Here is a 27,156-nt window from a genome sequence, read left to right on the forward strand (position 1 = left end):
TCCTCAGTACCTTTGGTATGAGAGGAAGAGGAGGGAACACATAAACCGATCGGTACACCCACGGTGTTACCAGAGCGTCCACAGCTATCGCCTGCGGGTCTCTTGACCTGGCGCAATATTTTTCTAGCTTTTTGTTTAGGCGGGACGCCATCATGTCCACCTGTGGTTTTTCCCACTGGTTTACAATCATTTGAAAGACTTCTGGATGAAGTTCCCACTCTCCCGGGTGGAGGTCGTGCCTGCTGAGGAAGTCTGCTTCCCAGTTGTCCACTCCCGGAATGAACACTGCTGACAGTGCTAACACGTGATTTTCCGCCCATCGGAGAATCCTTGTGGCTTCTGCCATCGCCCTCCTGCTTCTCGTGCCGCCCTGTCGATTTACATGGGCGACTGCCGTGATGTTGTCTGACTGGATCAGTACCGGCTGGTTTTGAAGCAGGGGTTTTGCCTGACTTAGGGCATTGTAAATGGCCCTTAGTTCCAGAATATTTATGTGCAGGGAAGTCTCCTGACTTGTCCATAGTCCTTGGAAGTTTCTTCCCTGTGTGACTGCTCCCCAGCCTCGAAGGCTGGCATCCGTGGTCACCAGGACCCAGTCCTGTATGCCGAATCTGCGGCCCTCTTGAAGATGAGCACTCTGCAGCCACCATAGCAGAGACACCCTTGTCCTTGGAGACAGGGTTATCAGACGATGCATCTGAAGATGCGATCCGGACCACTTGTCCAACAGGTCCCACTGAAAGGTTCTTGCATGAAACCTGCCGAATGGAATCGCTTCGTAGGAAGCTACCATTTTTCCCAGGATCCGCGTGCAGTGATGCACCGACACCTGTTTTGGTTTTAGGAGGCCTCTGACTAGAGATGACAGCTCCTTGGCCTTCTCCTCCGGGAGAAACACTTTTCTCTGTTCTGTGTCCAGAACCATCCCTAGGAACAGCAGGCGTGTCGTAGGGACCAGCTGTGACTTTGGAATGTTTAGAATCCAGCCGTGCTGTTGCAGCACTTCCCGAGATAGTGCTACCCCTACCAATAACTGTTCTCTGGACCTCGCCTTTATCAGGAGATCGTCCAAGTACGGGATAATTAAAACTCCCTTCCTTCGAAGGAGTATCATCATTTCCGCCATTACCTTGGTAAAGACCCTCGGAGCCGTGGAGAGACCGAACGGCAACGTCTGGAATTGGTAATGATAATATTGTACCACAAACCTGAGGTACTCCTGGTGAGGATGGTAAATGGGGACATGTAGGTAAGCATCCTTGATGTCCAGCGATACCATGTAATCTCCCTCGTCCAGGCTCGCAATAACCGCCCTGAGCGATTCCATCTTGAACTTGAATTTTTTTATATATGTGTTCAAGGATTTCAAATTTAAAATGGGTCTCACCGAACCGTCCGGTTTCGGTACCACAAACATTGTGGAATAGTAACCCCTTCCTTGTTGAAGTAGGGGCACCTTTACTATCACTTGTTGTGAATACAGCTTTTGAATTGCCTGTAACACTGCCTCCCTGCCTGAGGGAGTGGTTGGCAAGGCAGATTTGAGGAAACGGCGGGGGGGGAGACGTCTCGAATTCCAGTTTGTACCCCTGAGATACTATTTGAAGGATCCAGGGATCCACCCGTGAGCGAGCCCACTGCTTGCTGAAATGCTTGAGACGGGCCCCCACCGTACCTGGCTCTGCCTGTGGAGCCCCAGCGTCATGCTGTGGACTTTGAGGAAGCGGGGGAGGACTTTTGCTCCTGGGAACTGGCTGTTGCAGCTTTTTCCCTCTACCTCTGCCTCTGGGCAGAAAGGACGCGCCTTTAACCCGCTTGCCCCTATTGGGCCGAAAGGACTGTACCTGATAATACGGTGCTTTCTTTGGTTGTGAGGGAACATGGGGCAAAAATGTAGACTTCCCAGCTGTTGCTGTGGAAACGAGGTCCGAGAGACCATCCCCGAACAATTCCTCACCCTTATAAGGCAGAACTTCCATGTGTCGTTTGGAATCTGCATCACCTGTCCACTGCCGAGTCCATAACCCTCTCCTGGCAGAAATGGACATTGCACTAATTTTGGATGCCAGCCGGCAAATATCCCTCTGTGCATCCCTCATGTATAAAAGTGCGTCTTTTATATGCTCTACGTTCAGCAAAATAGTGTCCCTATCTAGGGTATCTATATTTTCTGACAGGGAATCTGACCACGCAGCAGCAGCGCTGCACATCCAGGCTGAAGCTATAGCCGGTCTCAGTATCACACCTGTGTGTGCATATATAGATTTCAGGATAGCCTCCTGCTTTCTATCAGCAGATTCCTTCAGGGCGGCCGTATCCGGAGACGGTAGTGCCACCTTCTTCGACAAGCGTGTGAGCGCCTTATCCACCCTAGGGGATGTTTCCCAGCGTGACCTATCCTCTGGCGGGAAAGGGTACGCCATTAGTAACCTCTTAGAAATTACCATCTTTTTATCAGGGGAAGCCCACGCTTCTTCACACTCTTCATTTAACTCTTCAGATGGAGGAAAAGCTACTGGTAGTTTTTTCTCTCCAAACATTATACCCTTTTTTGTGGTACCGGGGGTAACATCAGAAATGTGTAACACATTTTTCATTGCCTCAATCATGTAACGTGTGGCCCTACTGGAAGTTACATTAGTCTCGTCGTCGTCGACACTGGAATCAGTATCCGTGTCGACATCTGTGTCAACCATCTGAGGTAGCGGGCGTTTTAGAGCCCCTGATGGTTTTTGAGACGCCTGGGCAGGCACAGGCTGAGAAGCAGGCTGTCCCACATTAGGTATGTCGTCAAACCTTTTATGTAAGGAGTCGACACTATCACGTAATTCCTTCCACAGCACCATCTACTTAGGTGTCGACCCCGCAGGGGGTGACATCACATTTACAGGCATCTGCTCTGCCTCCACATAAGCCTCCTCATCAAACATGTCGACATAGCCGTACCGACACACCGCAAACACACAGGGAATGCTCTGACAGAGGACAGGACCCCACAAAGCCCTTTGGAGAGACAGAGAGAGAGTATGCCAGCACACACCAGAGCGCTATATAACACTGGGATCCCACTATCAATGAGTGTTTTCCCTATAGCTGCTTTTTTATATATATTACATATATATATATATCTATACTGCGCCTAAATTTAGTGCCCCCCCTCTCTTTTTTACCCTTCTGTAGTATTCTCAGACTGCAGGGGAGAGCCAGGGAACTTCCTTCCAGCGGAACTGTGAGGGAAAAATGGCGCCAGTGTGCTGAGGGAGAAGCCCCGCCCCCTTTTCGGTGGACTTTCTCCCGCTATTTCTGTTATACTGGCAGGGGTAATTTTGCATCTATATAGCCCCTAGGACTATATATGATGCATATTTTGCCAGCCAAGGTGTTATCTATTGCCCTCAGGGCGCCCCCCCCCCCCCCAGCGCCCTGCACCCATCAGTGACCGAAGTATGAGGTGTACATGAGGAGCAATGGCGCACAGCTGCAGTGCTGTGCGCTACCTTGGTGAAGACCGAAGTCTTCTGTCGCCGATTTTCCGGACCTTCTGGCTCTGTAAGGGGGACGGCGGCGCGGCTCCGGGAACGAACACCAAGGTCGGGTCCTGCGGTCGATCCCTCTGGAGCTAATGGTGTCCAGTAGCCTAAGAAGCCCAAACTACCACCTGTTAGGTCGGTTCGCTTCTTCTCCCCTTAGTCCCTCGCTGCAGTGAGTCTGTTGCCAGCAGATCTCACTGAAAATAAAAAACCTAAATATACTTTCTTTCTAGGTGCTCAGGAGAGCCCCTAGTGTGCACCCTTCTCGGCCGGGCACAAAAATCTAACTAAGGTCTGGAGGAGGGTCTTAGTGGGAGGAGCCAGTGCACACCAGTAGTCTAAAGCTTTCTTTGTAGTTGTGCCCAGTCTCCTGCGGAGCCGCTAATCCCCATGGTCCTTACGGAGTCCCCAGCATCCACTTAGGACGTTAGAGAAAGTACATTAGACAATTAGTCTAGTTTACAAAGTGACAGGTTACTATAATTACATAATACAAACCTGCTAATTACATGGAGGAGACTGTAGGGGACAGGGCATTGCTTGTGAGAATTTACATTCTAAGGGAAATATGGGTGGACACAGGGGGCCTAATTCAGACCTGATCGTAGATGTGCAAAATTTAGCACATCTACGATCAGTTTCCCACACATGCGGGGGTACGCCCAGCACAGTGTTAGTCCACCCCGCATGTCCGGCTCTGCGACCCTCCCCCGCCCCTTCCCGCACAGGTACAAAAGCATCGCACGGCGGCGATGCTTTTATACCCGAGGAGAAGCTACCTACCAGCACAGCTCCAGCACGCTCGCAGGAAGCTTCTCGTCGCTTCCTGGGTCGCAGTGGCTGCGTGTTACGTCACGCAGCCACCGCCACCCGCACAACGCAGGCGTGCCCGGTCCGTGCTCACAAAACGGCGGCGGCCCGCACCCTCCTGTCGAGCGACTGCCTCTGCCTGTCAATCAGGCAGAGGCGATTGCTGGGCAGAGATGCCGATCGCATCTCTGGCATGCGCTGGCGCACTCCGGCACATGCGCTGTTCAAACCTGATCACCCTATGTGCGAAAACGCACAGCAGCGATCAGGTCTGAATTAGGCCCAGGGAGTGGGAGCTGTGATGTGCAGACTTGTGTATTAGGAGGAGGGGCGGTAAGCTTGAATGAAAAGACTACGAAAGTCACAGTGCCAGAGAACATTCTAAAGGCTGGGAGCGGCGCAGGAAAAATTCTGAAGCTGGAAGTGGTGGAGCAAGTGTGTGTGGAAATGAGATTGAGATATAGCGATAGAGTGGTTGATGGCACATTAGATTAATATCATCAATCTATAAAATGTTCAGTATTTAGGACTACAACTCGGTGTAAAATGGGTAAACGATTAGGAAAAACACTTCATGAAAATTCACTAAATTGTAAACTTCAAATACAGTATCAGCCTTCGGGAACAGAGCAAATCAGTTTGTATAAGGCTCAATACAAACACTCTAAAGCTGGCCACGTGTGTAACAATTGGCTTTTCAGCTAAATATATCAGAGATTCAGAAATGAATATGTTCTGAACTGTGGCAGTCCCAGGTATGGTAAACGCTGCAGTGTTGCTAGTTGAGGCAAATGGCATATTGCCCTAGGAAACTTAAGCTGTTTGGAGTTCTACAATAGTTTATTTTTGTGAACAATGGGGACACTTCAGATGTGGACAGAGTTGCTATCACTGCTGCTTCCTTGTGGCATCAGATCTCCATGCGACACCATCGGGCCCTTGTAAGAGGCCAGGAAATCTTTCCTCCCTCTAAATGGTAGTGACGCCTCCATTTTCACAAACAAGGCTGTCACGCCCCCAAACGTACTCAAACTGTCGAACACTGTCTGATGCCGTCGTGTCGCAGGACCTGTTTGTGGACAGGACCTGTTTGTGCAGGGAAGCAGGACAGACCAGACTTGAATGAGGGCCAGTTTGCATGTAAGCTTTTAATGCTGCTATGCATGCTGTTCTCTATAAAGGGTTGTCAGATTTCAATTGGCAGAGTTGGAGAACTATGAATTCAGGGGCAGATTTATTAAGCTTGATGAAGTGATAAATTGGAAGGTGATAAAGGACCAGCCAGTCAGCTCCTAACGGTCATTTTTCAAACCCAGCCTGTGACATGGCAGTTAGGATCTGATTGGCTGGTCCTTTATCACCTTCCGATTTATCACTTCACCGAGCTTAATAAATCTGCCCCTCAGTCCACTAGGGCAGGTGATATGGAATGATTGCTGCATTTGCTTGAATTGACTCCTGTTTAGTTAGAGAAACATTCTCAATGCATCCAGCTAGAACAGTCTGAATCTTCATTCTAGGCCTCTCCCTACGCTTATTGTCATACTTGAAGAACATATTATACTATTTGCTGAGTTCTGTTGCCACACACACATATGGAGGTACTAAATCGGAGTGAGGTAACTAAGGAAGGGGTGGGGGGATGGTGTTGCCAATAAGCAGACCAGTCTTTTATATAGAAATTTGAATGGAAATGTTTTTTTTATTTTATTATTATTTAAGAAGTTTTTTATGGTCTTCGTTTTAATATCGGTTATTGATTTATGTCCAATACGTAAAATTTAGTATTTTATTATAAGATTTGCAATATATTGTCTTTTCAGTCATACTGTTTGAAAGTGAAAGAGATGGATGATGAAGAATACAGCAGCATAGTAAGTATAATCATAATTATCAGCATACCTTATGTGTAGTGGGGACATGCATAACATATGCAAAAAGCAGCTATAAATATAAAATATATTAAATTAAAGGGAAGCTTATTTGTTTTTTTGTTTTGTTTTTCTAACGCTTTCTTGTGCTCTTTAAAATCCCTTATTTCCACAGTTAGGCTATGTACACACTAGTACAATGTGTGCCCCATGCGACATTGTATACAATTTCCCGACATACAATATCAGGCATACATACTATATGATTAAACAATAGGATAAGATAAAATGATTAAACAATAGGATAAGATAATTGATATCTTATGGGGCTTTAGTTGTTTTTAAAAGAGCACAAGAAGGAGGAGGCGGGGGTCCAGCCTGACGTCAAAGCCCTAAAATCGTATGGTTCTATGTATACACTACAAAAAAGCACACAATATAATAAATTGTGTGTACACACTATGGGGTATATGCAATTGCGGTCGAATTCCCGAAATTGTCGAATTTCGGGTATTTTTCGCCCAAAAAAAAAATTCGTCAATGCAATTCAGTGCTTTCCGTCAAAAAAACGGACTTTCAAAATTCGACTTTTTGAAATTCGACTTTTTGCAAATTCGACTTTTCTGCAATGATACAAGTGCTGCAATTCGACAAAAGCATATTCAATTCAAGTTTGGAAATTCGACAGCAGTGCTTTTAGACAGCAAATTCGTCATTTTCAATCCGCCACACTTTGGAGGGTGAAACCAATAAAAAAAATTTAAAACATGTTTTTTTTGTGGGTTTTTTTCGTGGTAATATCAGATCTATTTATATTAGAAGGGATTAGGTACTTGGTTTGTCTTTTTTGGAGGCACAAGTATTATTTATATATTTTTAAAAATAATATTTTTTTTTATTTTTATTTTTTATTTTTTTATAGATGGAATGGTGAAATCCCTGAAAAAAATGGCGTGGGGTCCCCCCTCCAAAGCATAACCAGCCTCGGGCTCTTCGAGCTGGTCCTGGTTCTAAAAATGCGGGGGAAAAATTGACAGGGGATCCCCCGTATTTTTTAAACCAGCACCGGGCTCTGCGCCTGGTGCTGGTGCAAAAAATACGGGGGACAAAACGAGTAGGGGTCCCCCGTATTTTTTACACCAGCATCGGGCTCCACTAGCTGGACAGATAATGCCACAGCCGGGGGTCACTTTTATACAGTGCCCTGCGGCCGTGGCATTAAATATCCAACTAGTCACCCCTGGCCGGGGTACCCTGGGGGAGTGGGGACCCCTTCAATCAAGGGGTGCCCCCCCCCCCAGCCACCCAAGGGCCAGGGGTGAAGCCCGAGGCTGTCCCCCCCCATCCAAGGGCTGCGGATGGGAGGCTGATAGCCTTGGTAAAATGTCAAGAATATTGGTTTTTCCAGAAGAACTACAAGTCCCAGCAAGCCTCCCCCGCAAGCTGGTACTTGGAGAACCACAAGTACCAGCATGCGGGAGAAAAACGGGCCCGCTGGTACCTGTAGTTCTACTGGAAAAAAAATACCCAAATAAAAACAGAACACACACACCGTGACAGTAAAACGTTATTTCATACGTCGACACACACATACTTACCTATGTTCACACGCCGACATCGGTCCTCTTCTCCAAGTAGAATCCACAGATACCTGAAAAGAAAAGATCAATATACTCACCTCAGCCAGGGTCCAGAGATAAATCCACGTACTTGTTAAAAACAAACAAACCGGACACCCGTACCATGCCGGACTGAAAGGGGTCCCATGCTTACACATGGGACCCCTATCCCCGAATGCAGAGAGACCTCTCAGAGTGACAGCTGTCACAGAAAGGTCTCTAAAGCCAATCAGGAAGCGCAACTTCGTTGCGCTCACCTGATTGGCTGTGCGCTGTCTGAACTCAGACAGCGCATCGCACAGCTCCGTCCATTACTTTCAATGGTGGGAACTTAGCGGCTAGCGGTGAGGTCACCCGCCGGTCAGCGGCTGACCGCGGGTAACCCCCGCAGACGGCAAAGTTCTCACCATTGAAAGTAATGGAGAGGCTTTGCGATGCGCTGTCTGACAGCTCAGACAGCGCACAGCCAATCAGGTGAGCGCCACGGAAGTAGCGCTTCCTGATTGGCTGAAGGGACTTCAGTGACAGGAGTCATGTGGTGTCCCGGCATTCGGGGAAAGGGGTCTGATGTGAAAGCATGGGACCCCTTTCAGTCCGGCATGGCACGGGTGTTCGTTTTTTTTTTTTAACAAGTACGTGGATGTATCTCTGGACGTGGATGTACCTCTGGACGCTGGAAGGTGAGTATAATTTTTTTCACAGGTACCCTCGGATCGTCGGAGACCGTGGCAGTCGGCGTGTCAACATAGGTAAGTATGTGTGTGTCGGCAGTGTGTAATAAAGTTTTACTGTCACGGTGTGTGTGTCCTGTTTTTATTTGGGTATTTTTTTCCCAGTAGAACTACAGGTACCAGCGGGCCCGTTTTTCTCCCGCATGCTGGTACTTGTGGTTCTCCAAGTACCAGCTTGCGGGGGAGGCTTGCTGGGACTTGTAGTTCTTCTGGAAAAACCAATATTCTTGTAATTTTTCTCAAGGCTATCAGCCTCCCATCCGCAGCCATTGGATGGGGGGGGACAGCCTCGGGCTTCACCCCTGGCCTTTGGGTGGCTGGGGGGGGGGACCCCCTGATTGAAGGGGTCCCCACTCCCCCAGGGTACCCCGGCCAGGGGTGACTAGTTGGATATTTAATGCCACGGCCGCAGGGCACTGTATAAAAGTGACCCCCGGCTGTGGCATTATCTGTCCAGCTAGTGGAGCCCGATGCTGGTGTAAAAAATACGGGGGACCCCTACTCTTTTTGTCCCCCGTATTTTTTGCACCAGGCGCAGAGCCCGGTGCTGGTTTTAAAAATACGGGGGATCCCTGCCCAATTTTTCCCCGCATTTTTAGAACCAGGACCAGCTCGAAGAGCCAGAGGCTGGTTATGCTTTGAAGGGGGGACCCCACGCCATTTTTTTTCCCGTTTTTTCCCGTTTTTTTAAATCGCGGCAAAATCCGGCAAATCGGCCGTTTTTCGCCCGCGGGACTGTCGAATCCGTTTTTCATTGAATATGGTGAATTCCGGCAGCCACCTGCCGGAATTCACCTGTCGAATTGTGTCGAATTAAAAAACTGCGATAATTTGCCGCGATTCGCTGTGAATTGCATATACCCCTATGTGATATTGTATGCAATCATACAATATCAGCAATATTGTATGCAATATCTCATAGTGTGTATGCAGCCTAATAAGTGATACAATCTTGTTAGTAGTTATCTTTTTCACTACATGGGAGACCTCTAGAAGTAATGGCTGATAGTTCATACATTTGATATCTGTGCATATAAGATATAAAGTACATTTCGGTGCAATTTTAATTCTCTCACAAGACAAGCTAATAAAACTTTCAAAGGAAAATCCACAAATAAGGGGCTTTGCCAAATCATAGGCAAAACCCTTTCCTATTCACTGTGTAAAGAACTTCTTTGTTTCTCAGGCACTGGGAGAGCCATTGTACCGTGTTAGTACTGGAAATTATGAATATCGGTTGATATTGCGCTGTCGGCAGGAAGCGCGCTCACGTTTCGCTAAGATGAGAAAAGATGTCTTAGAAAAGATAGAGCTCCTAGACCAGAAACATGGTAAGTGTATCCAGTTAGATTATCTCTGAAGAGAGAAGTAGGGATGCCTACTGATGATGCAAGTTCCAATTCACATTTTTTTTCAGGGCATCTGTTTTATAGCCCAGTACACACTAAATGAGTCCCGCCGATGCCGACATTGGCGGCGGGGTGCCGGCATCGGCAACTGCATACACACTTGCTGATGCCAGTGGGGAAGGGAGCGACGGCGGGGGGAATGACACCCATGCTGCATATGCAGCATGGCTGTCGTTAACGAGGACCTCCCTCGTCTGTACAGATGAGGGAGGGGGTCATTAACGATTTGCGGGAGCGCGCATCGTTAGCGACATGAGTGTACACACTGGACAAGTTTGTAAAAGATCTTGCACAGATTGGCCCTTCTGAGCGAGATCTTTTACTTTCTCGTCTAGTGTGTATGGGGCTTAAGTCTGTAATAAGGTTATGAAGAGATTAGTTTGAGACTGCTGTTCTTAACAAAAGTACACATTTATCAAGAACTCCATGAATCTCAGAATATCCACCTATGGGCCTAATTCATGCCTGATCGTAGAAGCAAATTTGTTAGCAGTTGAGCAAAACCATGTTTACTGCAGGGGAGGCAGATATAACATGTGCAGAGAGAGTTAGATTTGGGTGGGTTATATTGTTTCTGTGCAGGGTAAATACTGGCTGCTTTATTTTTACACTGCAATTTAGATTTCAGTTTGAACACACCCCACCCAAATCTAACTCTCTCTGCACATGTTATATCTGCCTCCTCTGCAGTGCACATGGTTTTGCCCAACTGCTAACAAATTTGCTGCTACGATCAGGTCTGAATTAGGCCCTATATTTTATACCACCTTATAAACAATGTGCTTAAGTTACCTTTTGCAATATATTTTTCTCTAACGTCCTAAGTGGATGCTGGGGACTCCGTAAGGACCATGGGGAATAGCGGCTCCGCAGGAGACTGGGCACATCTAAAGAAAGCTTTAGGACTAACTGGTGTGCACTGGCTCCTCCCCCTATGACCCTCCTCCAAGCCTCAGTTAGATTTCTGTGCCCGACGAGAAGGGTGCACACTAGGGGCTCTCCTGAGCTTCTTAGTGAAAGTTTTTAGTTTAGGTTTGTTATTTTCAGTGAGACCTGCTGGCAACAGGCTCACTGCATCGAGGGACTAAGGGGAGAAGAAGCGAACTCACCTGCGTGCAGAGTGGATTGGGCTTCTTGGCTACTGGACATTAGCTCCAGAGGGACGATCACAGGCCCAGCCTGGATGGGTTCCGGAGCCGCGCCGCCGGCCCCCTTACAGAGCCAGAAGAGCGAAGAGGTCCGGAAAAATCGGCGGCAGAAGACGTTCCTGTCTTCAATAAGGTAGCGCACAGCACTGCAGCTGTGCGCCATTGCTCTCAGCACACTTCATACTCCGGTCACTGAGGGTGCAGGGCGCTGGGGGGGGCGCCCTGAGACGCAATAAAACATGATAAAAATACCTTACATGGCAAAAAATACATCACATATAGCTCCTGGGCTATATGGATGCATTTAACCCCTGCCAGAATATACAGAAAAACGGGAGATAAGGCCGCCGAAAAGGGGGCGGAGCCTATCTCCTCAGCACACTGGCGCCATTTTCCCTCACAGCTCAGTTGGAGGGAAGCTCCCTGGCTCTTCCCTGCAGTCACTACACTACAGAAAGGGTTAAAAAAAAGAGAGGGGGGCACTAATTATGCGCAGTATTAAAACATACAGCAGCTATAAGGGGAAAAACACTTATATAAGGTTATCCCTGTGTATATATATATATAGCACTCTGGTGTGTGCTGGCATACTCTCCCTCTGTCTCCCCAAAGGGCTAGTGGGGTCCTGTCCTCTATCAGAGCATTCCCTGTGTGTGTGCTGTGTGTCGGTACGTTTGTGTCGACATGTATGAGGAGAAAAATGATGTGGAGACGGAGCAGAGTGTCTGTAACAGTGATGTCACCACCTAGGGGGTCGACACCTGAGTGGATGTACTGTTGAAAATTACGTGACAGTGTCAGCTCTGTATAAAAAAACAGTGGTTGACATGAGACAGCCGGCTACTCAGCTTGTGCCTGTCCAGACGTCTCATAGGCCGTCAGGGGCTCTAAAGCGCCCGTTACCTCAGATGGCAGATACAGACGCCGACACGGATACTGACTCCTGTGTCGACGGTGAAGAGACAACCGTGATTTCCAGTAGGGCCACACGTTACATGATTGAGACAATGGAAAATGTTTTATACATTTCTGATAATACGAGTACCACCAAAAAGGGGTATTATGTTCGGTGAGGGAAAAACTACCTGTAGTTTTCCTGAATCTGAGAAATAAAATGAGGTGTGTGATGATGCGTGGGTTTCCCCCCGATAACAATTGATAATTTCTTAAAAAGTATTGGCTGTATACCCTTTCCCGCCAGAGGTTAGGGTGCGTTGGGAAACACCCCCTAGGGGGGATAAGGCGCTCACACGCTTGTAAGAACAAGGGCTCTACCCTCTCATGAGATGGCCGCCCTTAAGGATCCTGCTGATAGAAAGCAGGAGGGTATCCAAAAATGTATTCACACACATACTGGTGTTATACTGCGACCAGCAATCGCCTCAGCCTGGAGGTGCAGTGCTGGGTTGGCATGGTCGGATTCCCTGACTGGAAATATTGATATCCTAGATAAGGATAGTATATTATTGCCTATAGAGCATTTAAAAGATGCATTTCTATATATGCATGATGCACAGCGGAATATTTGCCGACTGGCATCAAGTATAAGTGCGTTGTCCAATTCTACCAGTAAAATGGTCAGGTGATGCGGATTCCAAACGGCATTTGGAAGTATTGCCTTTGAAAGGGGACATTTGGGGTCGGTCTTTTAGACCTGGTGGCCACGGCAACAACTGGGAAATCCACGTTTGTACCCCAGGTCGCCTCTCAAAATAAGACGCCGTATTATCAGGCGCAGTCCTTTGTTGGCAAGCGGACAAAAGGTTCCTCTTTTCTGCTCGTGACAGAGGGAGAGGAAGAAGGCTGAAGAGATTAGCCAGTTCCCAGGAACAGAAACCCTTTCCCGCCTCTGCCAAGCCCTCAGTATGACGCTAGGGCCTTACAAGCTCAGGCACGGTGGGGGCCCGTTCTCAATGAATTTCAGTGCGCAGTGGGCTCACTCGCAAGTAGACCCCTGGATCCTTCAGGTAATATCTCAAGGGTACATATTGGAATTCGAGACGTCTCCCCCTCGCCGTTTCCAAAAGTCGGCTTTACCGACGTCTCCCTCTGACAGGGAGGCAGTTTTGGAAGCCATTCACAAGCTGTATTCCCAGCAGGTGATAATCAAGGTACCCCTCCTGCAACAGGGAACGGGGTATTATTCCACACTATTGTGGTACCGAAGCCAGACGGCTCGGTGAGACCGATTCTAAATCTAAAATCTTTGAACACTTACATACAGAGGTTCAAATTCAAGATTGAGTCACTCAGAGCAGTGATTGCGAACCTGGAAGAAGGGGACTACATGATGTCTCGGGACATCAAGGATGCTTACCTTCATGTCAAAATTTACCCTTCTCACCAAGGGTACCTCAGGTTATGGTACAGAACTGTCACTATCAGTTCAGACGCTGCCGTAGGGATGGTCCACGGCACCCCGGGTCTTTACCAAGGTAATGGCCGAAATGATATCCCTTCGAAGGAAGGGAATTTTAGTTATCCCTTACTTGGACGATTCCCTGATAAGGGTAAGATCCAGGGAACAGTTGGAAGTCGGTGTAGCACTATCTCAGGTAGTGTTGCGGCAGCACGATTGGATTCTCAATATTCCAAAATCGCAGCTGGTTCCGACGACTTGTCTTCTGTTTCCTAGGGATGTTCCTGGACACAGTCCAGAAAAAAGGTGTTTCTCCCGGAAGAGAAAGCCAGGGAGTTATCCGAGCTAGTCAGGAACCTCCTAAAACCGAACCAAGTCTCAGTGCATCAATGCACAAGGGTTCTGGGTAAAAATGGTGGCTTCCTACGAAGCAATCCCATTCGTTAGATTCCACGCAAGAACTTTCCAGTGGAACCTACTGGACAAATGGTCCGGGTCGCATTTTCAGATGCATCAGCGGATAACCCTGTCACCAAGGACAAGGGTATCCATCCTGTGGTGGTTGCAGAGTGCTCATCTTCTAGAGGGCCGCAGATTCGGCATTCAGGACTGGGTCCTGGTGACCATGGATGCCAGCCTGCGAGGCTGGGGAGCAGTCACACAGGGAAGGAATATCCAGGGCTTAGGGTCAAGCCTGGATACATCACTTCACTTAAATATCCTGAAGCTAAGGGCCATTTACAATGCTCTAAGCTTAGCAAGACCTCTGCTTCAAGGTCAGCCGGTGTTGATCCAGTCGGACAACATCATGGCAGTCACCCACGTAAACAGACAGGGTGGCACAAGAAGCAGGAGGGCAATGGCAGAAGCTGCAGGGATTCTTCGCTGGGCGGAAAATCATGTGATAGCACTGTCAACAGTATTCATTCCGGGAGTGGACAACTGGGAAGCAGACTTCCTCAGCACGACCTCCACCCGGGAGAGTGGGGACTTCACCCAGAAGTCGTCCACATGATTGAAAAACTCGACAGGTATTGCGCCAGGTCAAGAGACCCTCAGGCAATAGTTGTAGACGCTCTGGTAACACCGTGGGTGTACCAGTCAGTGTATGTGTTCCCTCCTCTGCCTCTCATACCCAAGGTACTGAGATTGATAAGATGGAGAGGAGAAAGCACTATATTCGTGGCTCCGGATTGGCCAAGAAGGACTTGGTAACCGGAACTTCAAGAGATGCTCACGGAGGATCCGTGGCCTCTACCTCTAAGAAGGGACCTGCTCCAGCAAGGACCCTGTCTGTTCCAAGACTTACCGCGGCTGCGTTTGACGGCATGCCGGTTGAACACCGGATCCTGAAGGAAAAAAGGCATTCCGGATGAAGTCATCCATATCCTGATCTAAAGCCAGGAAGGATGTAACCGCAAAAACATTATCACCGCAATTGGCGAAAATATGTTGCGTAGTGCGAGGCCAGTAAGGCCCGACGGAGGAAATTCAACTGGGTCGATTCCTACATTTCCTGCAAACAGGAGTGTCTATGGGCCTGAAATTGGGGTCCATTAAGGTTCAGATTTCGGCCCTGTCAATTTTCTTCCAAAAAAGAACTAGCTTCAGTCCCTGAAGTTTAGACGTTTGTAAAAGGGGTACTGCATATACAGCCTCCTTTTGTGCCTCCAGTGGCAATTTGGGATCTCAATGTAGTTTGGATTCCAAAAGTCACATTGGTTTGAACCACTTAAATCTGTGGAGTTAAAATATCTCACATGGAAAGTGGTCATGCTGTTGGCCCTGGCCTGGGCCAGGCGCGTGTCAGAATTGGCGGCTTTATCCTGTAAAAGCCCTTATCTGATTTTCCATTCGGACAGGGCGGAATTGAGGACTCGTCCTCAGTTTCTCCCTAAGGTGGTTCCAGCGTTTTCACCTGAACCAACCTATTGTGGTGCCTGCGGCTACTAGGGACTTGGAGGAATCCAAGTTGCTGGATGTTGTCAGGGCCCTGAAAATATGTTTCCAGGACGGCTGGAGTCAGGAAATCTGACTCGCTGTTTATCCTGTATGCACCCAACAAGCTGGGTGCTCCTGCTTCTAAGCAGACTATTGCTCGTTGGATTTGTAGTACAATTCAGCTTGCACATTCTGTGGCAGGCCTGCCACAGCTAAAATCTGTAAAAGCCCGTTCCACAAGGAAAGTGGGCTCATCTTGGGCGGCTGCCCGAGGGGTCTCGGCTTTACAACTTTGCCGAGCAGCTACTTGGTCAGGGGCAAACACGTTTGCTAAATTCTACTAATTTGATACCCTGGCTGAGGAGGACCTGGAGTTCTCTCATTCGGTGCTGCAGAGTCATCCGCACTCTCCCGCCCGTTTGGGAGCTTTGGTATAATCCCCATGGTCCTTACGGAGTCCCCAGCATCCACTTAGGACGTTAGAGAAAATAAGAATTTACTTACCGATAATTCTATTTCTCATAGTCCGTAGTGGATGCTGGGCGCCCATCCCAAGTGCGGATTGTCTGCAATACTTGTACATAGTTATTGTTACAAAAATCGGGTTATTATTGTTGCGAGCCATCTTTTCAGAGGCTCCTCTGTTATCATACTGTTAACTGGGTTCAGATCACAAGTTATACGGTGTGATTGGTGTGGCTGGTATGAGTCTTACCCGGGATTCAAAATCCTTCCTTATTGTGTACGCTCGTCCGGGCACAGTATCCTAACTGAGGCTTGGAGGAGGGTCATAAGGGGAGGAGCCAGTGCACACCAGTTAGTCCTAAAGCTTTCTTTAGATGTGCCCAGTCTCCTGCGGAGCCGCTATTCCCCATGGTCCTTACGGAGTCCCCAGCATCCACTACGGACTATGAGAAATAGAATTATCGGTAAGTAAATTCTTATTTTTTTTCAAACTTGATATATCTGCTCGACAGGTTATTGTTTAATTATGCTAAACCTTTTTTTTGAGTGTGCTGTTATCTCTTCTTCAGCACTATGAAAAAGAAGTTCCAATGTGTTAAATAAAAAAGGATTGTGGCCCTCATTCAGGGTCAGTCGCAAATGTCAGAAAATCGCAACCAGCAATTTTTGGCGCGCACGTACAGCTTGTGAGCGAACTTTCACAGTGCGATCGCATTCCTGAAGGATGTGATCGCACTGTGATTGACAGCAGCGGACGACGATGCAGCGTTATGGGGGAGTGGTCCGGACAACGTAGTCCTCGCCGGACTGTTTTAGGGCAGCTGCGTCACGGATACTGAATGAGGTCCTGTATGTGTACAAATGGATGCTTGGTACAAAAATCCACACAAGTAAATAATGTGGTCCAATAGACCATAAGTTATAGATACTTGTCTCTTCTGTGTCTGTTATGTACTGCTAAAATACGAGTTGTCATAATCTTTTTCAGCATTTCTTGTTTGGAGTCTGTACTTTATAGGGGAGTTATTACTTAAACCTATTTCATATCGCCAATATAACCTGGGTTATTGCCGGGTCGAGGTGCAGTGTGAAAGCGCAGAAGTGAAATAACCCAAGTCGAGCAACCCGGCATTTCAACCTGGTAATAAAGCAGGGTTAAATATGGGTCGATGTGCAGTTTGAAAGGGTCTGACCCAGGTTATTCAACCCGGGACTCAAAGGCGCTGATTTTATGTTCCTGTGTCTCCTTTTGTTTCCTTTTGACATCTCATCTTTGTGAGCCAGAAACAGTCCATTTTAAATGACATCTATAGTGTTTACCTGGGTGACCCGGGTTCAATGTGAAATGAGCCAACCTGGGAATAACACAGGTTGAAAGTGCAGTGTGAAGGGGTCAGACCCGGATTTGCAATGTGAAAGCGGTGTTACACACAAATTGTTTAGCCTTATTTAGTGGTAGATGTGGATAAAGATCATATATCACTATATACTATAGTTGCTAAAATACCACTGCAAAGCCTCAGCTTACTGCTAATATAAAATAAGTGGAAGATGTATCAAATAACATAATGTCCACCTAGCATGCAAGCCCTTTAGACAAAGAGAGTGCATGGTGAGAATCTGGAGCAGAAGGCCCCCCGTGTAAACGGACTGTAGTAATAGAGTCTGTAGTGGGTGCATTCTAAATATTATTCAGCAGTATCTACATGCTGGGGATTTTTAGGAATTGCCAATAATGTCTGTTTCTGCAGCGGGGTACACTGGTATTCCACAGGGAATAACATCCGGAGTGTAGAGTTGGATCTTGATCCAAGGCACCAACAGGCTGAAGCTTTGACTGTTCCCAGGATGCACTGCACCGCCTCCTCTATAGCCCTGCCTCCAGGCACTGGAGCCCACTTTGTAAGTTGGTGCCTGCAGTGCCGGTCACTAACAGGGGGGGCTGCGCTAGGCAGCCCTAATAAGAGCTTTTTAAGAAGAAGACTTCAAGGGCTGCAGCACAGGCACTAGATGCTGTGTATGTCATGCTGACATTCTGTGCTGCGGCTCCATCACCTCCCCCAGCGGCGGTGCATACTCCCATGCCCTGGTTGCCGGGTACGTGCAGCGGAGGCGCTCCGGTCATCAGGCACACATCACCGCTGCTGCTCTCCTGGATCGCATGGCCGCACTTCAGGGAGGAGGTAAGAGGGTCCCCCAGGTGGGACCCGCCGAAATTGCGATCCGGTCGCAGTCCCAGGAGATTAATCGCGCCGCTCTGCGTGGACACTGTGGCCATGCAGCGACCCCACTATATCCACCAGGGCAGGGAGCACAGGTTGGATTTACTCAAAATCCATTTATGATGGGCTCCAAAGTGCCCGGTGGTGAAGTCCAGCAGAGGGGATAAGGCGCTGACCTGTAGCCCCTCCCCCAGGCGCCATCTACAGCAGGTGTTCCCGCCCTGGAGCTGCATCTCTCTCTCTCCCTCACTCCCTGTCAGCGTTTGGGGGCCATTTCACAGAGCTGCGCTGATCCTGGGACTGCTGGGCAATGTCTCCTCTGTAAAGCCGCCTGTCTCATCAGCGCTGTGCATTTACAGGACACTTAAGTATTCTACATGTCGTTTAGACAGCGTTAGTTAAGAACAAGGGTACTGCTATATGAATATTTAGTACAAGTATTCTGTGATATACATCCAGTATTTACAGTGCATTGTTATATCTGTATACATACATTTCTATATGTAGTATTACTAGTCCAGTGCAGTTTATTTTTTATATGTAATAATTTCTGCATTGTACCTGTGAATGTGTGTGCCTGTAGCTGCTGTGTGGATTCTATTCTGTGTATCACACATATTGCTATCACTATATTCTGTGCCCTGGGGGTCTAAGTACGTCAGGGTCTCATATACCATATAGTATTCCACAGGATATACTGTTTTGTATGTTTCACTGTGTGTTTCAGTCACCTCATACCGCTTAAATCCTCTGTTTGTGCTCTGCAAGTGCGGTCACATATCTTAGGGGTTTTTTGTCAGGTATTGTGTTTGTCTGGCTATATTGTACTGATACGCCCTAAGGCTACATTCCCAATAATGTGTGCTACACAGGGCAGGAAATCCGCAGACGCTCCTGCATCATGCAGTGCTGGCGCCACGGATTTACCTGAGGAAATTATTTCTGCTGAGGGTTCAGGTACTGGATGTTCTGCACCCCCTAGTCAGACCGCAGCATCTGTGGCAGATCCACCTTGGGCTGCATTTTCAAATATGCTGACTACGCTTGTAACAAGACTTAGGCCCCCTGTGGGTCCTACTGTGCCATTGCAGCCACATATTGTCCCTGTAGTTAATCCACCATGGGCGGATACTCTGTCAACCCAGTTACAGCAATTAAATCAGTCCTTGGTTAAACAAAATCCTAACACTCACCCTACTGAGACCAAAGGGTAATCTAAGCGGGCCATTTCTTCCTCACAATCCACTAATATTTCGGATGATTCTTCTGATTTGGATGGGGAATATACTGATCCATCAGATGCTGATACTGCTGCTTCTGATGAAGATTCTACAATACAGGTTGATGTTCCTGATCTAGTGGAGGCTATCAAGCTGATTATTCAGATTGATGATGAGATTGACCCTCCTAATACATCTTAGAAACCTGATAAGTTCAAACGTCAGAAGGTTACTAAATTAGTCTTACCACATTCTGACCATTTAATTGACATACATCAGGAATCCTGGTCTTCTCCAGGAAATACATTTTCCCTGTCTAAAAAGATGCTAGCTCGTTAGCCTATCTCTGCAGAGTTGAGTAACAAGTGGGAAACCCCGCCACCAGTGGACTCACATGTAGCCTGTCTTGTGGTGTCATCTACTGTCTGTCACCACCGTCACCGCTTTGAAGGAACCAACGGATAAGCACGTGGAGGGTTGCTTGAAGTGTATTTACTCTTTTACAGGTGCTGTACATAGACCCACTACCTCTTGGCCTGCAAAAGGCATTGAAGCATGGGTTCAAGCAATTGAGAAAGAGCTACCTCTGAATTTTTCTGACACTGCCAGACAGTATCTGTCCTATATTACCACAGCCTCCCACTATATTCAGGAGGCGGCCTCTGATGCAGGTGTTATGGTGGCCAAGGCATCTACTACGTCTATCCTGGCTCGCCGGTTTCTGTGGTTATGGTCCTGGTCGGTGGACCTGGACTCTAAAAAGACCTTGGAGGTACTCCCTTTTAAGGGTGATATACTATTTGGAGATGATCTGAACAAGATTGCGACCAACTTGGCGTCAGCCAAGACTGCGCTTCTCCCGAGTACTAATCCTTCGAAGGCCAAGAATACTACTTTTTGTTCCTTTCGACCTCTAGGTAAAGCAAAGAGTCAGGCGTACCCAAGACAGGCTCGCACTTCCAAGTCCTCTAAGCCCAAACCTAAATGTTTTTGGGATGCCCGTCAGCCTGCTTCCAAACTGGAAAAGCCTGCTGCATGACGGGGCAGGCCTCCCCCTGGGGGACCCCAGGGTAGGAGGCCGACTTCTACAGTTCGCCCAAGTATGGTTAAAGACCACTCTGGACGCCTGGGTGCAGGAAGTGGTCTCTTACGGGTAAGCAACCTCTTTCAAAAGACGACCCCCTCGCCAGTTTTGCTCAACGGTTATCCCTTCGGATCCTTAAAAGCAAAAACCCTACATTTGGTTGTCCAATCCCTCCTGGATAGAGGAGTGATAGTGCCGGTGCCTCTGTCTCAGAGAGGCAGGGGATACTATTCAATGTTGTTTCTAGTTCCGAAGCCGAATGGATCCTCCCGGCCTATACTCAACCTCAAAACTTTGAACAAAGTTGTGAGGGTGTCCAAATTCCATATGGAAATTCTGCGCTCTATTGTACTGGCTTTGGAACCCAAGGACTATATGGTATCCCTGGATATACAGGATGCTTACCTACACATACCTATTGCCATGTCGCATCAGCAATATCTACGGTTTGCTGTTGGCAACCTTCATTATCAGTTCCAAGCCTTGCCTTTCGGATTTCGGACTGACCACAGCTCCACGGATCTTCACCAAGGTCATGGTGGTCATGACGGCCCTTCTCTGCCGTCAGGGTATCCGGATCCTGCCGTATCTGGACGACTTGTTGATCCTGGCGAACTCCCCAGAGGTCCTCCTCCGTCATCTGGAACCGACGGTCCAATTCCTACGGGTGGCTCATCAACTGGAAGAAATCCTCACTGGTCTCTACTCAGAGCATGGTGCACCTGGGGGCATTACTGGACACACACAACCAACGTTTGTTCTTGTCTCCAGAGAAGGTCTTGAAACTTCAGGACAGAATCAGATGCTTCCTCTCACTAGAGATTGTCGATACACTCGGCGATGCAAGTACTAGGCCTCATGGTGTCGTCTTTCGACATGGTAGAGTACGCTCAATTTAATTCCCGCCCTCTGCAGAGGTTAATCCTTTCCAAGTGGGACGGCCTGCCTTACCGGATCAGGTCTCAAATGATCTCCTTGACTCCGGAGGTGGCTACAGGACAATTGAGCAGGGGTCATCCCTTCTGGATCTCCAACTGGGTCTTCCTAACGACAGATGCCAGTCTGCGGGGTTGGGGCTCTTTGCTGGAGCAACACTCTCTCCAGGGTCGGTGGACTAAGGAGGAATCTCTCCTCCCGCTAAACATTCTGGAATTGCGGGCAGTGGTGGTCATTCCGAGTTGATCGCTCGCTAGCAGTTTTTAGCAGCCGTGCAAACGCATTGTCGCCACCCACTTGGGAGTTTATTTTCGCTTTGCAGAAGTGCGAACGCCTGTGCAGCAGAGCGCCTGCAAAAACATTTTGTGCAAAACAAGACCAGCCCTGAACTTACTCTTCGTGTGCGATGATTTTAACGTTGGTGGGTTGGCTTTTGACGTTGCACACCCGCCCAGCTTTCGTCCAGCCACGCCTGCGCTTTCCCTGGCACGTTTGCGTTTTTCTAAGCACTCCCTGAAAACGGTCAGTTGACACCCAGACGCCCCCTTCCTTTCAATCTTTTTGCGACCGCCAGTGCGAATGAAAACGTCGCTAGAACCTGTACAAAACCACAAAGGACTTTGTACCCGTACGTCACGCGTGCGCATTGCGGTGCAAACGTATGCGCAGAAATGCCAATTTTTAGCCTGATCGCTGCACTGCGAACAACGGCAGCTAGCGATCAACTCTGAATGACTCCTCGTGTTCAATGCGTTGACACTGACCCTGCCTTTCGTACAGAACAGGCCTGTTCAAGTAAAATCAGACAACACCACCACGGTGGCATACATAAATAATCAGGGCGGCACTAAAAGCTGCATGGCAGTGTTAGAAGTCACATAAAATTCTTCGATGGGCGGAATGCCATCTGCTAGCAATATCGGCAGTGTTTATTCCGGGGGTCCTCAACTGGTAGCTGAGTCATCAGTCATCAGGATGTACACGCCGGGGAGTGGAGTCTTCATCTGGAGGTATTCCAACTCCTTGTTCCCTCCATATGTGTTCCCTCCAGTGTCACTCCTGCCCAGGGGACTACGCAAGTTCAAGCAAGAAGGAGGAATACTGCTTCTAGTCTCTCCGGCGTGGCCCAGACAGCATTGGTTCTCAGACCTGCAGGGTCTCTCGATCAAGCATCCTCTTCTACTTCCTCAATTCCCAGACCTCCTCATTCAGGGCCCTTGTGTTTACTAGGATCTGGCAAGACTGGCTTTGACAGCGTGGCTCTTGAAGCTTCACTCTTCAGGGCCAAAGGATTTTCTGAGGTGGTTTTTCAAACTATGTCAAACCGGCTTCTGCACTGATTTATTATAGGGTCTGGAATTCTTACTTCACCTGGTGTTCTGCTAAGAATTACGATGCATACAAGTTTAGTACTTCCAGACTTCTGGCTTTTTTGCAACAAGTCCTGGATTTAGGACTTCGGTGTGGTTTCAGCTAAATTTTTTATCTATTCCTGACGTTCATACATTCAGGGCGTACTACGGATTCATCCTCCCTATGTCCCTCCTGTGGCTCCATGGGATCTGTCTGTTGTTCTTAATGCCCTTCAAGAGTCTTCGTTTGAACCTCTTCAGTCTGTGGACCTTAAATGCATTACGCTTAAGGTCATTTTTCTGTTGGCTATTGCCTCTGCTAGGAGGGTGTTGGACTTAGGTGCTTTGTCCTGTCATCCACCCTTCCTGATATTTCACCGTGACCGGGCAGTTTTTAGAACTCACCCTGGTTATCTACCTAAGGAGGTGTCATCTTTCCACCTTAACCAAGAGATTGTGGTTCCAGCCTTTATCTCTCCTGGTTTTTCCTTCAAAGAGCGGTCTTTGGATGTGGTAGGGCTCTCCATATATATGTAGAAAGAACTGCCTCTATTAGGAGATCAGATTCTCTTTTTGTACTTTTTGGTCTTCACAAACGTGGCTGGCCTGCGAATAAGCAGACCTTGGCCAGATGGATTAGGATGGTGATTGCACAAGCTTCTGCGCAGGCTGGACTCCCAGCTCCTGCTATCAAGGCCCAATCTACTTGGTCTGTTGGACCTTCTTGTTGGACCTTCTTGGGCGGCCTGCCGTGGCGCGTCCGCTGAACAATTGTGCAAGGCGGCTACGTGGTCCTCAGTGAACACGTTCATCAGGTTCTATGCCTTTGATACTTCCGCCTCACAGGATGCTTCCTTTGGACGCCGGTTTCTTGTGATTTATGGTACTGTATGACTTAACCATTGTTAAATCTTTCTGGTTTCCACAGGGTGCCCACCCTGACGCACTTAACTTCTTTGGGTTTGTATGGCATTAGCAGCTAGTCCCTTCTCCTGTCATGAGAATGTGGTTCAATGTGACTAACATCTACCGTCTCTCTTACCTGCTACTGCATTGGACTGGTTAACAAAACTGAGCTCCAGTGCCTGGAGGCGGGGCTGTATAGGAGGCGGTGCAGTGCATCCTGGGAACAGTCAAAGCTTTAGCTTGTTGGTGCCTCGGATCAAGGTGCAACTCTACACCCCCGATGTTATTCTCTTTGGAAACCAGTGTACCTCGCAGAAAGAGATTTAACAGTGGTAAGTTATACCATAAATCTCCTTTTTAATGCACAAAAATTTTAAATTTGGCATACAGTCACTGTATGTTTGTGTAAAAATATATAATGATTTACATTTTTGCAAATTATATGTAATACTAAAACTCCCATTGTACATTCTAAATAATTATTAGGTTAGTTGTGTCCTTATACTAAATCCTTTGTAGTAAAAATGTAAACATTTTACCAGTGACAATGTTTTATGCTAAATACACTTGTAATAGAATTATCATCATACTCTGTGTCTTTCTCTTCAAGTTCAAGATATTGTGTTCCAGCTTCAGCGCTTTGTCTCTGCAATGTCTAAATATGATGACCAGTGCTATGAGGTCCTGAAAGGGGCAGATATATTCCCTATTGAAGTGGACCTGGCCCACACAACTCTTGCTTATGGTCAGGTTGATGAATTCACAGATGAAGAGGAAGAGCTGAAGAAGAAGAAAGAGGACGACAAAGGCGAGAAACTAATTGATGATGAATAGCCATGCACATAAGACAATGTTTTAATATGTGTTCATGTTTAATTTCATTTAAATTTTGTTTAAAATCCCACTTTAATACACTACTGGGGGTCATTCCGAGTTGATAGCTCGCTAGCAGTTTTTAGTAGCTGTGCAAACGCTATGCCGCCGCCCACTGGGGAGTGGATTTTAGCTTAGCAGAAGTGCAGACGCATGTGCAGCCGAGCTCTACAAAAACAGTTTGTGCAGTTTCAGAGTAGCTCTGAACCTACTCAGCGCTTGAGATCACTTCAGCCTATTTGTGTCCGGATTTGACGTCCTACACCTGCCCAGCCAAGCCTGCATTTTTTCTGGCACGCCTGCATTTTTCCAAACACTCCCTGAACACGGTCAGTTTACACCCAGAAATGCCCCTTTCCTGTCAATCTTCATGCGGCAGCCAGTGCGAAAGAAAACTTTGCTAGCCCCTGGACACAACCACAAATGTCTTTGTACGCGTACGTCGCGGGGCATGCGCATAAATTGCGGGGCATGCGCATAAATTCAGTTTTTTTTTCCTGATCGCTGCGCTGCGAAAATCGTCAGCGAGCGAACAACTCGGAATGGCCCCCATTGTCCTGAAAGTCTACATTGACAGGAAAATGCTTCACAACGTGACTTTGTTGTTGGTGACTATAATGAATGTGTGAGATATAGGTGTGGAAATTAAAAGTCGTTCATGGGACTGGTAGCTGGAGTTTAGGTCTTGCATTAAAACATTTATTTAGTAGATAAAATGCGCAGAAATAAACTTTCTTTTCAAAGAATTGTCTTATTCTATGTGGACGCAAACATTGTTCTTCATTAATGTTATTGGCTCTAGACTTTTTAGTTTGGATGGCAGTGTCCTATCTTTCCTTATTGTGTCCTCAATATGGTGTTTTGGTGGGATCCTGCTTGCTGTAATTGCCCAAAGGATCAACAACAGATACCTTTCACAGTGGCAGGCAAGCCAGGGTAGGTAATTCAAACCTGCTCTGGCTATAAGTGTAGAAAGAATGAAGCCCTTGTTTCAACTGAAGCTATGGCTAATTCAGCCAATTGCTGCAACTACTGTACACCTTTCACCCTTAGCACTGAATGTGCACTTATGGTCCTTCAGCTCTGTAAGCGTTCCTCATCTCTGGCTACAAATTGCTGCTACCAGGATATAACAGGGCTCCCAGAAAGCACTGTATAAAAAAGAGGGGGTTTTACATAACTGTAAATGATGTTCTGATCTAAAGATGTTCACAGATTGTACTTCAAACAAAGGAACACCTTTCATAGACTTGTACACTTCCTTTTTCCACCATTGCACTGGATGCCATTTTTTGCATTTTTTGTTGTGTTAATATCGCTCTTACTGATGTGTATTTCCAAGTGGATTTTATACTGTTGGGCTTTTTTTTGGACCAGACTTGACTGTCTTTGGGCATATTACTATTATTCCTTTAATGTTCTTTTTATTGTAAAAGTAAAATGGAATAATACATTGAAAACTGTCATTATAACTTATTCAAAACTGTCATTTTAACTTATGTCATTTTAACTTATCCTAGAGGATGCTGGGGTCCACATTAGTACCATGGGGTATAGACGCGGCAACCAGGAGCCATTGGCACTTTAAGAGTTTGAGAGTGTGGGCTGACTCCTCTCTCTATGCCCCTCCTACCAGACTCAGTTTAGAAAATGTGCCCGGAGGAGCCGGTCACAGCTAGGGGAGTTCTTCAGAGCTTCTTTAGTAAAGTTTTTTTTTTTTTTGTTTTTTTAAAGTTTATTATTTTACAGGGAGGCTGCTGGCAACATCCTCCCTGCTTCGTGGGGCTAAGGGGATGGAGTAGTGTCCGCCCTGCGGGGTCTGAGCCACTATCTCCGCTGACAGAACACTGAGCTCCTGAGGGGATAGATCGTTCCCCGCCACAGGGGATCGCTCACCCCAGCAGCATGCCGCCACCCCCTTACAGAGCCAGAAGATTAGTGGCGAGTAAGTCACCAACCCCCCTAGCAAGCGGGGGGCCGGTGTGAAGATGGCGGCAACAGGATGGGAGCGCAGTACTAACTGCGCTCTGGAGGCTCAGCGGTACTTAGTTCAGCGCTGTGGGGCGCCCTGAGCCAGCGCCTGAACCCTGCACTGGTCAGCAAGCCTGTCGGGGTCTGTGGATCTCAGCCAGCATTTTACCTCAGGCCAGTATAATCCTTGTGAAGAGCGGGAAGACAGCGCCATTTTGGGGGTGGAGCTTCTCAGAGCAGATCCAGCAGCGTTTAGCGCCATTTTCCTGCCTGCACAGCGCTGTTCAGGGAGAGCAAGTCCCGCCACAGCAACTCCAGCTATCTCTCACGGTACCAGGGGGTTGTAGAAGGGGGGGGAGGCTGCATAAACACTGTGTAACCTATTAAGGTGCACAGTCAGCGCTGGTAGGAGTCTCCCTTTACATTAAAAGCGCTGTGTGTGGGTTGGCTCCAATCTCTGTGTCTCTCTTGCCATTCTTGGGGGTGAAACTCTGTCTATCCCTCCCCTCTGTGTGTGTGTGTGTGTGTGTGTGTGTGTGTGTGTGTGTGTGTGTGTGTGGAGTGTCTGTGGTCTCCATTAAGCTATGTCCAGGGACTCTGTGTCATATGCTGCAGAGGATATGTCCTCTCAGGATGATCCCTTTCCATGTAATCAGGATTGCACTGGTTTAGCACAGATACCAGCAAGGGAGCCTGAGTGGTTATCATT

The 27,156-nt window shown here is 47.7% G+C and overlaps 1 protein-coding gene across 4 annotated transcripts in view; it reads left to right on the forward strand.

The window, feature by feature from the left end:
* Positions 1-25,222, forward strand: part of PICK1 (protein interacting with PRKCA 1) — a 272,889-nt gene extending 247,667 nt beyond the window's left edge. For all 4 annotated transcript variants that reach the window (XM_063940387.1, XM_063940385.1, XM_063940388.1 and 1 more), the window contains 3 exons: positions 6,164-6,214; positions 9,748-9,892; positions 24,214-25,222. In XM_063940387.1, the coding sequence (XP_063796457.1) occupies positions 6,164-6,214; positions 9,748-9,892; positions 24,214-24,437 (420 nt within the window). In that variant the 3' untranslated portion in view covers positions 24,438-25,222. The remainder of the gene's footprint in view (positions 1-6,163; positions 6,215-9,747; positions 9,893-24,213) is intronic.
* The last annotated feature ends 1,934 nt before the right edge of the window (positions 25,223-27,156 follow it).

This window comes from Pseudophryne corroboree, chromosome 9, assembly GCF_028390025.1.
Source record: "Pseudophryne corroboree isolate aPseCor3 chromosome 9, aPseCor3.hap2, whole genome shotgun sequence".
NCBI lineage: Eukaryota > Metazoa > Chordata > Amphibia > Anura > Myobatrachidae > Pseudophryne > Pseudophryne corroboree.